This window comes from Ctenopharyngodon idella, chromosome 21 (genome assembly GCF_019924925.1).
Source record: "Ctenopharyngodon idella isolate HZGC_01 chromosome 21, HZGC01, whole genome shotgun sequence".
Lineage (NCBI taxonomy): Eukaryota > Metazoa > Chordata > Actinopteri > Cypriniformes > Xenocyprididae > Ctenopharyngodon > Ctenopharyngodon idella.
The window spans coordinates 5346837-5360871 of NC_067240.1; the positions used below are offsets into that span (position 1 = coordinate 5346837).

At 38.5% G+C, this 14035-nt stretch overlaps 1 protein-coding gene across 2 annotated transcripts; it reads left to right on the forward strand.

Moving 5' to 3' along the window:
- The first annotated feature begins 1913 nt into the window (after positions 1-1913).
- On the forward strand, positions 1914-6685 carry otpa (orthopedia homeobox a). 2 transcript variants are annotated; one of them, XM_051877373.1, is made up of 3 exons: positions 1914-2063; positions 2518-2918; positions 5428-6685. In XM_051877373.1, the coding sequence occupies exons 1-3, from the start codon at positions 2027-2029 to the stop codon at positions 5947-5949; spliced, it is 960 nt and encodes a 319-aa protein (XP_051733333.1). In that variant the 5' UTR covers positions 1914-2026; the 3' UTR covers positions 5950-6685. The 2 variants fall into 2 exon arrangements, with proteins under 2 accessions (XP_051733333.1, XP_051733332.1); XM_051877372.1 differs by having other exon boundaries at positions 1921-2102.
- The last annotated feature ends 7350 nt before the right edge of the window (positions 6686-14035 follow it).

Sequence of the window (14035 nt, forward strand, 5' to 3'; positions counted from 1 at the left end):
TCATAATTTTCATAGATATCTTAAACATCAACCGCACACTCGTAAAAATAAAGGTTCCACTTAGAACCAGAAAAAGAAAAAAAAAGAACTTGTTTGTACTCTACAGAATCGAATAAACTGATCTTAAATGCGACATCAACAACGTTTTTAATCTCCAAAGAACCAACTCAAGCTGGTACTTGAAAATAAGATGGTTCTTTGAATAGAACAATCGAGGAACCTTTATTTTTAAGGGTGCGTGGAATAAAATTATTACAACTCCTGCAAGATAAAACAACACAACCGTGTTCGATTTATATTTACGTCTCTGGTATAAAGCCATATCCACATCCCAATTCAAAAAGCCCCGTACACAAAACAGTCTATTTCCTGGCCAAAAAGGAAAGTGTGAGATGAACACAAACCCGAGATCTTCCATTACGCGCCCGGTGCCTCGATCGCCTTCTCTGACATTTCGGATATCAAAACGCAGCGCAAGAACAATTGTTTCCAAATTGAATCCGCACTCTCTTCCTTTCCTCATTTTCAGCGAGGCATATACATTTCCCCGGCGAGTCAAGAGTCGCGTCTGACCCGGCGACTGGAGGCGAGCACTCTTGTTCTTACCACCAGATTGGTGGCTTGTCAAAAAAAAGAGTCGAAAGTTTCTCGCTCGGACGCGTCCTTTGTGTGCAGTGAAAAGACACTATTCACTCTTGCAAATAAAGGAGTACTTTTAAACCATCCCACTGACATCTGCTTAGAGTCTGTTTGCACTGATATTTTTCATCGGTTCCATGTGTGACAAAAGCTATTGTGCTAATTGGAGTAAATGCAGGTTCGTTTATTGGCGGGCTACACCGGCAGTTGAGTGTTCTTTGCATTAAATAAATCAAGTTAATTTGGGGCAATTGGATGAAAAATCAATGCAACGAATACAATTTGTCAGTGTAGGGTGTTTAAAGTCTAAATGTATCTATTTTGGTGCGAAAGTCCTCGCACTCCCCCTTTCCTTTCGTGGGGGTATCCCTGTTCCTGGAAGCACATTTCTGACTGACTTTCCACCGAATTATGCACCTAATTTGCTCACATATCATTTACTCCAAGTTCCTCCCGCCGTGACAGTCGGGCCTAAACACTACTAAATCAGCCCTAATTTATACTGATCTCGCTAATAATCGTAATAAAAAGCTTATAGATTTGGGACTAATTACATAAAAGCCTAATGATGTTGAAAATTACCCTGGTTTGAGATATATGGCTAATCTAAACTTTGTTGTTGGCTGCCCCGGGCTACTAGAAACATTAGAAGAGGTTCACTTCGTCTCCAAAAGGCGAGAGTTGGACATGCCACCACGACACGAAGGCCTTTTTTTCCATGAGGAAACGTGAAATTATCACTAACGATTAAGTGACAGAAGCGGAAAATCTCGGGGCTGCAAAAGAAGAAGTTTATAATTAAAATGGCGGCGTTGTTTTTGGATCTAATAGAAGCGCATAAAAATCAAGTAAACGACTTCATATAATAAAGAGAGCACGGTTTCATCGTTTAGTCCTGTAATAAACTTTGGGAAGCCATTACTAAACCATATGGCTTTGATAAGGATGACACGTTTATATAACAATAGTTTAATTCGCTGTTTCTCCTCAAATAATCAGGTCCCCTCAATGATTCTGCCATCACGCTCAATTAAACCAATTCTGAGGGAGTTTCTCCAAGAGCTTTCTAAAAGAGGTCATTTTAAAGGTTATAATTTGGGAGTCGGGATCAAAAACGAGGAGAGATGAACTTGGGAGGGCGGCAAGAGAGGCTTCGCGCATCTGACACCTCCAGGCTTCAACGCTGATTGGCTCTTATTTGAAGGAGCTCATGGGTTCATTCAACTATTAAGCGCCTCCCAGTTCCTCTAAAGGACATTATAATGCAAGGAACCTCCTTTTTAACCACAAACCGAATTTGCTTTCATTTAGGCCATATATATTTTTTAAATAGTTTAAAGTCATAGAGATTTTTTTGGAAAAGCATTTCGCTCTGGAGCGGTGCGCGATGCTTTCGCACGCCGACCTGCTGGATGCTCGCCTCGGTGAGTTATCAACGCCAAACTCCGGTCTGCAACTCTACTGTAAGCTGGAGGACTCTTTTTCATCTAAATCAAGCAGAGAAAATTGACAATTTGTCTCTTATTTTATCTTAATTCGATTTAAGCGAACTAATTCATTGGAAAAGTAATCATTATTATTATATTACGCAGTAATTTGATTTAGTCGTTTTCCAAGATATTGAGGGGAATCAAATGGAATTAGTTTTTTTTAAAAAAGATGTCATTCTGTTGTGTTACTGTTCTGAGCTAGTCTTGAAAAATATTTTTTAACATTATTTGCACGTTATGGATGTAATGATAGCAGTTTTTTGCTTTAGAATAGTGCTTGCCTGTGACTGTCTAGGAAAAATATATTCTGCACTAACATTTCTCTCTTTTTCAGCAGTGCTTGGTGTTACTTTTGAGCTCACTCAGTTTGGCCAATTCTTTGTTTCAGGGATGAAGGATGCCGCGGCCGAGCTTCTGGGTCACAGGGAGGCATTGAAATGCAGGCTGGGCGGCGGCGGAACTGACCCGGGCCACCCCGGAGAACTCGCCCCGGTCTCCGATGCGGTGGAAGGGGCCACCCTTCTTCCCGGAGACGATATCAACAGTGCTGGATCCAATCCGCCGGGTGTAACGGTGAACAGTAAGGAACAGGAGAAGCAACAGCAGCAGCAACAGAACCCCACCCAGTCCGGCGGGCAGCAGAGTCAGAAACAGAAACGGCACCGGACTCGCTTTACTCCGGCTCAGCTTAACGAGCTGGAACGCAGCTTCGCCAAAACCCACTATCCGGACATCTTCATGCGGGAGGAGCTCGCGCTCCGGATCGGCTTGACGGAATCACGCGTGCAGGTGAGTGGAGAATGATCATCACAGGTTTCGGATTGGTTTATTTACATTACTGAATCGACAGTAACATTGTATTAACTCTGTAAAATATATAGCTATATATATATATATATATATACAAAAGAGAAGGAGTTATTGCAGGCTGCAGTTAAGTTTAAAATGAAAAATGGTACATATAAAGCAAGATATTATTATTCGGATATGCTTACTAAAATGACATATCAAATATTGTCTGTTGTGAACACTATAATTTATGCTAAATATTGATCATAAAGGTTATTCAAATAACCTACTAATTTTCTATTTTTGGAAATACAAAGCTTAAGAATCCTACAAACAGCAGGAAATGATAACGCGTTATAACTTAATTTTTAAAAAATGCTCAACTTAATTTTTTAAAAATACCCAAATGCAGCCTATTCTTAAATTATAGAGTAACGAGAATTTGCATTTGTTTGTTTACATGATGAGCCGAGATTTAAAGTTTGTCAACAGAACATGAGCAAAAAATAAATGCATGAAAATAATCGTTAAAAATTTGTTGTTTATAAAAAAAAACGTTCTTCAAGGTCGTGAAAACATGAGCTCTATCATCACATGCATGAAAAAAAGCAAAATAATTCTAAAAATGAAAAGGAACTGTCATAACTGTTAATTCATATTGATATTCAGCGTAAACAATCACGATGGTCGGGTGTTTTAAATGAGACAGTATGTCCTATTTATTTTTTCTTATCAATAGTATCGCATTTTCTCATTTTATTTTATATTTTAAAATAACATAAACATTAGATATTTTAATCCCAATCACACGAATTTGCTTTATGATTATAAAATAGTATTTATCTGCAGCCCAAAATACTACCATCAGTTTTATTGTATTATTATTATTGTATTTTTTTGTATTATTATTGCTGCTACATATTACTAGGCATATTTGTATTTGATTCAGTTACATTTATCAACATTTTCTTGTTTTTTGAATGTGCACCCAATTAAAACATGGAGCGATTCTCATGATTATTTAATGTTCAGGTCATCTTCCTTTTACAATAGCATTATTGTTATCTCAGCCATCGGAGCAGACCGATATCTTAATCACTTTTATAAGATTATGACTCGTGCTGCTGCTGTGATTGGTCAGTCGCAAATGCAGCGTTAAATGAACCCGAGAGATAAACGTAGGATGCATCGAGCGCGCGCGGCATTCCAGCGCTCTCTCCCTCCCTCTGTGATGTATAGAGTCTCATTATATATGTATAGCTTTTCAAGTTGATAGTGCAATAAAATCAAGACCATTATTATCAACCAATTTCAAAATTATTTATAACTTAACAGGCTTATTAAGCTCAATGCGTAAGACTGTTCTGCGTAAAATAATAATCATCATAATTAGCAGGCCCGAGCTCGGATGCAACTATTTTACTTGCATAAAAAATGAATTAGTGACACGATGACCGCGCGGTGATCTTCTATAAGCACATCTGAAACAGCACACTAGGTTTGTTTTGCGGTCTCGTGAAATAGGTCTGTCAGCGTGCACGTCTTAATGGCCTGCGCGCGGATGGTGCTCTGTCTTTTTTTAATGGTATGAGAAATTGCATTTTCTTTTATCCTCTGAAGTGTAATGCATTTGAGGCCGGATTTCACGGCTGGCTGCGTGGAGTGGGATTCGGGGATCTAATATGAACCCCTTCGCATTTTTTCTCCCCTTTTCGTTGGGTCAGAATCTGCTCGTTAATCATTGTGAGCGCGCATGAGATCTCTATAAACCTGAAGGACCTCGGGAAATAAACACCGCGTGAGCCATTTACGGTCCAGGGTGGGCCTTTTTTTACGCCCTGGTGTTTTAAAATCGAGTACATAATAATGGAGTCTAAATATTATGATTGCTTATCATTTCAGTCAGCATTTATAGCGCAAATTTTGTGATGTCGAGACAAGAAAAAGACAAACAACAACAAAAAAACTTAATAAAAATACATTTTTGGCTATATATATATATATATATATATATATATATATATATAATTTTGATGTTACTCATAACATGCAAACAAACAAACTATTGCATAAGTGACAAAATAATGCAAAAAAAATTTTTTTTTCGGGTATGTAAAGTGTAGGTAATTGTTTTGCGTATTTATATATTTTTAGCATTTTTAAAACAATTCGTTTTATTTTATGCGTTTTATTCTCTATATTTTAAAGAGCCCAAAAGCCAAACATTGATATTAAATCATCTATAATGCGACATATAAGAACTTTTGGTTCTTGTTTTAAACACACACACACACACAATATGTTGTGTTTTGAGATTTATTTATTTATTGTCTGCTTATTTATAGTGAACATATGATGATCACATGCAGTCACAGTTTCTCATTGTGAAATCTTGGAGGCTATGTTAAATTTATATTTTATTGAACTTTTTTATTAAATGCACACAGTCTTTCTATTGGAATGTAAGCAGAATTTTGAGAGCTATTTTTGTTGTTCCCTCTACTTGCAGGTTTGGTTTCAGAACCGCCGCGCCAAATGGAAGAAGCGCAAGAAGACCACCAACGTGTTTCGCGCTCCGGGCACTTTGCTGCCCACTCACCACGGCCTACCGCAGTTCCCCTCCGCCGCGGCGGCCGCGGCAGCCATGGGCGACAGCTTGTGCTCTTTTCACGCTAATGACACCCGCTGGGCGGCGGCTGGGATGCCGGGAGTCTCACAGCTGCAGTTACCGCCCGCCCTAGGCCGACAACAAGCCATGGCACAGTCTCTATCCCAGTGCAGCCTAGGCGCCGGACCGCCGCCCAACTCCATGAGCCTGTCCAACATGTCCTCCAATGGTTCCGGGCTCCAGTCCCACCTCTACCAACCCACCTTCCCCGGTATGGTGCCAGCGTCGCTCTCTGGCCCCACCAATGTGACCGGCTCGCCTCAGCTGTGTAGCTCCCCGGACACTGACGTCTGGAGAGGGACGAGCATCGCGTCCCTGCGCCGCAAAGCGCTCGAGCACACAGTGTCCATGAGTTTCACCTAATACTTTGACGTGCTGATCACCTCCTGTTTCTCGTCCACCCATCATTTCTGGCTCAGTGACGCACACGGAAGTGTAAGGATACGTCTAGTAAACGAACTGTGCGCGCCTGATGGAAATAAAACCTAAAGCAGTATTTATTTATTTATTAATTTATTTACTTATTTATTTCATTAGCACTTTGTTTTTGCAAATTTAATATGTCAACGCCCTGGACAGAAAATAATCTGCACTTTTGCAATGTATTTGTTTGCATTTGATCTCAGAGAAACAAGCCGAGCGACGGTGCACTCGTTTTTAGTATTATTCTTATTATTATCATCGTCATTATTATTATTATTATTATGGAAGAAATCGTTCACATTTTAAGACTGTTTTATGAAACGGTGGAAGAAAGGAAGGAAAATGTCTCAAAAAGAATTAAGAAACTTGACTGCATGTGTCGACCACCAAGGTAAACAACAACATCAACAACAACAACAACAACAACAACAACAACGGGGAAATGTCATTTAAAAGAAAAGTATGACTTTGTTATATGCTGTTATATAGGATGTTTTGTGTAGATAAAGCATTCTTAACCTGTTCCCATTCGGTCAGTTTGTGATATGTTCTAAGTTAATGTATGTGCTTATACCAATATAAATTTCTTAAATGTTTGATCTTCTTAACGGCTGTTTTGTTTCCTGAACATGTTTATAACGATTGAATGTAAATTAACGAATAAAATCATTTTCAATATGTCATTATTGACAACTCGCATCTTCTGTTGTTCTTGGGGAAACTGTGGGGGGAAAGCAGATCTTGTTTGTGAAACGTTTATTTGTTTTTGTTTAGTATTGTGTAAAACGTCACACACCTTTTAATGTAGCTAGTAAAAATCCATATTATTGTATTAGCTGCTTAACTGACGTATGCCTAATGCATATTCAAATTAGTTAGAAATGTCGCAAAACCTTTATTTTAATATTTTCATTCATTCATGGTCTCCATTATATAATGTCTGCTAATGGATTATTATTGAAAGTTATTAAGTGTTTTCAAATTAAGTCATTATCTCTCCCAGCACTATTTTCCTCTAGTTTGGAGATGTTGCAGGGGTTGACATTAACTCGCTCTCTGATTGGCTCTTGGGCTCTTGGCATTATGACCTCATAGATGAGAAATCAGGACTCAGCCAAATACAATATCAAGAGCGCGCCATCACTGTCTGTCGAACAGACCAATGCGATAATAATACAATCATGTATATGGCGCAATGACTGCTGTACGAGAGCTCCTGAAATAATTCATAATTCATACATCCAGAAGGCCAAAAAAAAAAGGGGGGATTTCTTATTGAGGCATTTCACTGTAAAAAATTATTTTCATGATTTATCACAACATTTGTTCTTTTGTCAGATCAACTTAGATAATTAATGTGGTTCAGATAACATAATATTTTGAGTTTCTGTTGATTAAACCAAATGCCTTCATCGTATTAACTCAAATTTTTAGTTTCAATGAACTCAAAATTTTTAAGCAACCAGGTAACTTACTTTTTTAAGTTAAACCAACAATTCGTATTCCCACCTAAATATATTATATCTTATATACACAAATGGACAGGTATGGTGAACTGTTATTTAGGCTATTTGTTATTATAATTATAATTATTAGGCTAGGTAATAGAAATGAATGCCTAAAGAGACATATTTAGGCTGTTGCTAAAATTATCAGCATGAAACTAATTAAATTTGGTCATTAAATTATAATGTTAGAACGTTGTTGTCTACATTTATAGCTATTACAAAAAATGTCAAATCTTCAGTTATACCTTGTGGCTCAAATTATATGAGGTTAAAAGCAATGACATATAACTGTGATGAGGCATTGCAAATTATAGATTATAATCAACACTCCCTGAGCTCCGCAATCAACCAACCCGCAGTGGAAATAGTCATAGTAGTGTTTGAAAATCAGGAATCGTATAAAATACAAGTGGTTTACTGCATGTTTGAACGCGTAATAGTGAAGAGGCAGGTTGTATTTGTGAGCGCGTGCATGCGTCTAAAAGAGAGATCAGGTGATACGGATGTGCTCCTTGCAAACAGATGCGAAATGATATTACATAAATATTATAATTTGTCTCAGTATCTGCCGGGTTAATTAGTTTGTGGAAATGCGAAGGCCGTTCCTCGTTAGCTAATTTGTCACACGCTGACTAGAGAGGCGAACACTGACCCGCCACAATGCATTGCGGGAGAGAGCCGAGCGGAGAATGTGGCGCGGAGGCCGCCTGCTTACCTCCAATCCATCTCTTGCAAATAAATGAAATCAGTCAATAAAGCATCGGAGGGTGAATATAGCTCTCTCTGCCTGGGTTATGAATGAGAACTCATTAATTTTCCAGGCCTAAAAAGTGTGCGTGTGTGTGTGTGTGCGCGCGCGCATGTGAACGTATGTAGGCTATGTCTGAAAGAGAGACTACAGGCATGCAGTTAAGAGAGAGAGAGATAAAGAATATAAAGATCAGGTTACAGGATTACACGCTAGAAATACAACATTAAAGGGATAGGTCTCCCAAATATGAAAATTCTGTCATCATTTAGCCTACTCACTCTCAAGTTGTTCCAAATCTGTATTAACCAAACAGTTGATGGGTCCCATTGACTTCCATAGTATGGAGAGAAAAAAAAAAAAATCAAATCAGCTGTTTGGTTACCCGCATTCTTCCAAATATCTTCTTTTGTGTTCAGCAGAATAAATAAACTCATGCAGGTTTGGAACTACTTGAGGGTGAGTAAATGATGACAGAATTTTCATTTTTTTGGGTGAACTGTCCCTTTAATGCATAATTAGAAAACATGAAGCATAACTTATAGACAATATATACACAACATTATGCAAAACTAGGTCTACAAATATGCTTGCATAGCTATATGAAATACATAAGTCTTCTTTAAATGAAAGCGCTCTGCAGTCCGTAAGTTTTGCCTCTTTGTCGCCATCTCTGTTTGAAACCTGCAATTACAGTTATTTGCGTAATTATCATCTTTAAGTGTGTTCTCAGCGCGGATGAATCTAATGTTTTGAGGAGAATGTGTGGCTGCCAGTCACCTCACCGGTGGATACTGTACTTCGGAATCACAGATTGTAGTCTTGGAAGTATGACCAAAATAAGAATTTTCACCGGAAAAAGTAAGTAACATGTCTGCCTCTTTTGTTCTGACCAACTGAGAAAAAAAGCATTACAATAAATCGCGATACCAATGGTGATTAAATCTAAAGATGCTTAGCTCGGATCACATCAAACCGTGCAAATTATTATTATTGTTATACATTGTTCTCAAACTGTTAATATTAACAACATCAGCATTGCCTGACTATGTGTATTTAGTGAGTATTAGTGTTAACTGTAGGTTTTAATTTCTGTAGTCTAATCTGTAACGTCAATTTGTCATACCATACAATCCGCCATCAAAATGATGTTTAATTATTCCAGATGCTGTGAGAAAAGGCTATAAATGATCCGCCACCTGCAGAATCCTCACATGCGGTATAGCCTACTAGCTGGGACTCATCCTTTATTTAAACAGACGTGACATAATGACGCAAAGACGAATAGCGGCATGCTCGAATTTCCCGCGGAAACCTACCAGTACCATTCGAATTATAAAACATTATTATAAGCTTACCGTTTTGAATCGGGGTAAGGTAAGGAGATAGTTTTGAACACTGGCTGGTTATGTACTTGCTCAAAAATTGATTTTGGATAATTTTTAACCAAAAGAAGTCAAGGAATGCAGCTTTAAATACAATATTTATGCTAAATTCAGTCACATACCGAAACAAGAAAACAATGGAAAATCTGTCTCCATTCTTTATATTGGAATAGCCTACATTATTATTCTATGCATATTTTCTGTATGTATGGAATATCCAGAGGACATCAGCCAAAACGGCGAGTAAAAAGCCAAGCTGTAATAGGTACTATATCCCATAATGCAATGCACTCAACTTGAATTAGGCTGCTTCCGAAATTACATACTCTCTTGGTACTTATTTTGAAAAAGTAATTAGTTCACGACCACTAAAAAAGTATGTTCTATATAGTATGAGTGTGTGTATTATGAATGTACATGTGACCTGCCAGCGTCAGGTGCTTCGCTTCACTGAGTACTTTATGAGTACTTTGAATTCAGACATACTTCTTTTGTCACATACTGTTTTTCGCCAAGTATGTAGGGAAGTATGCGATTTTGGATGCAGCTGAATTACCTTTTCCAGGATGATGAATGAACTGGACGTAATATAATTGAATGGACTGCAAAATGTTGACATTTTTTATGCTAAATAATCGCTTTTATTTCTAAAATGATACCTTGGTACCATTTGCTGAATTGATTTAATATATTGAGGTCATGGGAGACGCAATGTAGCAAACAAACTGTACAAACCGACAAAATATTTACATTTTACATTTTTGTTGCTGCATGCCATAGGAATGAGAAGCAACAAAAATACAGTTGTTTTATCACACAACAACAGTCATGAAAGAAATCACATTCCTATGTTAGATGCGATTAATTGTGATTAATTGATTTGACTAAATTAATTGAGCACTAAAAATGATCACTTTGATGTATCAGAGGGGATAAAAACAAAAACAAAACTGTATGTACAACCCTAGATTTTCACATTTTCTTAAGATTTGTCATCACCATCATGCTAGAGTGTTGTGGGTGGTTGCCAGGGTGTTGCTATGTAGCTATTGTGTTCATGATTGCTAGGGCATTGCTTGGCGCTTTCCAGAAAGTTAAGCTGATGCTTTTTTTCAAAAATGCATGTGCAATAGTGATTCAGTGGCTATATTTGCACCTATATTTGCTTGGTAGGCGAAAAACATACACACTGCACACAAATCCCCCAAAGTGTTGCTGTTGTTTGTGTGTGTGTAAAGCAGAATTTAGTGTGTGGGTAATACAGGAGGACAGGGTTGTGTGTTGCTCATAAACGAGTTCGTCTTCTCTACTCCGTCTCTGTATGGGAAAGCCTTATTGAACATCACACGCATTCCCCCTACAGTTTATAGCTGAAATCAGCACCTTTTAGAATAACCATCTATTCTGCTCTCGCCGGATGGACAGACCCAGAGAGAGGAGAGGAGAAGGAATGAGAGAGAGAGAGAGCATGAGGATCTTATGTTCTCTTATCTCTCTGAGCAGTGAATTGATCGAGTCTGACATGATGCCACTAGTGACCAGGTGTTTTTATATTTGTGAGCACAAAATTTAATTTTCAAAGTACTGTATTGAAATTCCTCCTATCCCCCCCCCCAATTAACTTTAGTTAGTGTGTAATGTTGCTGTTTGAGCATAAACAACATCTGCAAAGTTACAACACTCAAAGTTCAATGCAAAGGGAGATATTTTCTTTTACAGAAATTGCTGTTAAGGACTACAACAAACGGCTGGTAGGGACTACAACGAGCTTCTTCCTGGGTTAGTGACATCACTAACCCTAAAATTTACATAAACCCTGCCCCCGGGAACACACAACAAAGGGGGTTTGGGTTGGGCTGCTTTAAAGAAGAGGAAGAGTTGTTGTAGTAGAGTGTTGTTGCCATGCCATCATTTTACACCGGACTGCTTCACAAATGAGGGTCAATTCAACACTGGATTTGCACGAAAGATTAACATGATGGCACATGCTAGTTGATGAGTTGAACTCCACAGCAACTACATAAATTTATCCACTAACCATTCAGAAATGACGTTTCCTGAATCTTTCCATCAGTGTCTGACTCCAGTTTGAATAATGTAAGGCTGAAGACTGTTACTGACAATCATCATTTTGGCTGCGTGAGATTCTCCAGTTTTGTTGTTGTTGAGCAATTGAAGTGCGAGCTGTTAAAGCTCTGCCCTCTTCTGGAAAGGGGGCCGGGAGCAGCAGCTCATTTGCATTTAAAGGGACACACACAAAAACGGCGTTGCTCACACCCACATAGGAGCAAATTTCACAAGCTATAATAAATGATCTGTGGGGTATTTATTTATATTCTGGGGACACCAGAGACATCTTGTAAAAGGGCCATTATAGGTCCCTTTAAAATTAGAACATTTCAAGACTTTGTGAAAATATTCAAAATCTGACAGACAGTGATAATGTCAATGTAATATATTTAATTAGGGCTCACACACCAAGAACGATAACTATTACTATAAGCTAACGATAACGATAACTATATCCACACCAATGATGATGTAGGCCTATGGTTTAAGCCCTGGGTATACTTCATTTTTTTACTCGTATGCTAGTGTACGTGCACAGTCGAATGCACAGCCTTGGAAAGTATACTTCACTTGACTCGTATGCATACACAGGCGTTCAAAGCATGCGCAGTTTTGCGCAATCTCTCGCCACGAGTTACAACCAAAGTAAACATCTTTGAATTCTTTCATGCTAGAGTTGTACAAATGTGGATACTTCGCACAACCTCTTCGCACAATCTCTCATCTATGTAGGCCTCCATTGTCACTGTAGCTTGCATGTGTTCCGGTCTGTTCTGTTTATGCAGTTTTTCTTCGACTACCTTGTGAATCGACGCCCTCAGGGCACAGTTGCCACCTAGTGAATAAACTAATTACTGCAAAAAAAAATTAAATGTGCATGTGTGACCTGCGCGTACAAGTACGCGTGGTTACAAAAATCCGGCAGTGCGTATACTCTTCTGATGATGAAATTCGCGTCACGCGCACTGTACACTGACCCTCTATACTACTTTATTGTTCACTTTATTCTAAGCGCGCTGCAGTTTTGTTGTCTGTCTCTTTAAATTCTCGAGCTCTTAAAGTATGGTGGATTCTGATTGGCTGTCAGTGTTTTTATGATCATCAGATGTAAAAAATCGTTCTGAAAGTGATTCCAATAATATCGTTCCTCTATTATCGTTTTAACTGTAAGGACCGTTCACACCAAGGACGATAACGATTAAGATATAGTACTAAAAATCGTTCTAAATATAAAAGAATAGCCGAGTCCACATCACATACTGCGGCACAAGCTTAAAATAAACAGAACGGAAAAGTTCTAGTTGGGAAGCTAGTTATCGTTATGTCTGTTCTTGGTGTGAATGTTCTTCAGGAAATGTAAATTAACTTTTAATTGCCAACATTTCTCTCCGTCCCTACTTTAATTTCTTGTGCATTTTGACATTTCTGTTGTTTCGTGGCCCTTGTTCAGATAACCATAGTTACATCTCCCTCCATCTCCTCCCCTCCCCTCTCTCTCTGCCCTTGAGTTTTTCTATTACCTTGTGGAAAGCACCTCGCCTGGCATGACAAGCGCAGCGGATTGACACTAAATCAGAAATCAACGCTAGAGCTCAGCATGAAGGTCACACTCGCTCTCACACTCGTCTCTATCTGAGAACACACGCGATTCGCTCATCTGTGAGTGTGGGCCTGTATCTCTCTCTCTCTCTCTCTCTCTCTCTCTCTCTCTCTCTCTGTGTGTATGTGTGCCGGAGGGTCACACGGGCCCTGTGGGATTTTGAGAGGGGCCACATCTCTGTAAGGTGATGGTAATCCTCAAATAATTACTCAGCATATACACACAGAGTCCATCACTCTCACTCTTTTGAAGACCTGAGGCAGAATGTCGCCAGAGAGAACTTTAATCCGTTTACTTGATTATTCAGTAGATGGCATACTGTAGCCAAATGCCATACTGTTGCGTTTATGCGTGTGAATAATACATTTGGGAAGAGATCACAGACATTTATGATCGAATATACTGAATTTAATCCATGAAGCTATGGATAACCTCGTTAGACTCTCAGTATTCAGGCATGTACGGCCTCAACAACAGGGTTTTCGAGTTGGTTCATACTGCCATCTAGCGGTTCCGTGATGAACCACAAGAACAGCAATATTTAAAATAGGCCTAATAATAATAATAATATAAAACATTTAAGTTCAGTTATCTGCAAGAATTTTCTTACAGAACAATTACACAGTATTGCAAATATATTTTTTTGTTTTATATAAATATATAAAACCAGCAATAGCCTACATTTTTAAATTAATAATAATAATATAAAAATAAC

Bases quoted from the DNA above. Each gene is read 5' to 3' on its own strand.
- otpa (XM_051877372.1), top strand. From the start codon at position 2,027: ATGCTTTCGCACGCCGACCTGCTGGATGCTCGCCTCGGTGAGTTATCA. The intron at 2,103-2,517 runs GTAAGCTGGAGG...TCTTTGTTTCAG, and splicing joins CTCCGGTCTGCAACTCTACT to GGATGAAGGATGCCGCGGCC. The intron at 2,919-5,427 runs GTGAGTGGAGAA...CTCTACTTGCAG, and splicing joins TGACGGAATCACGCGTGCAG to GTTTGGTTTCAGAACCGCCG.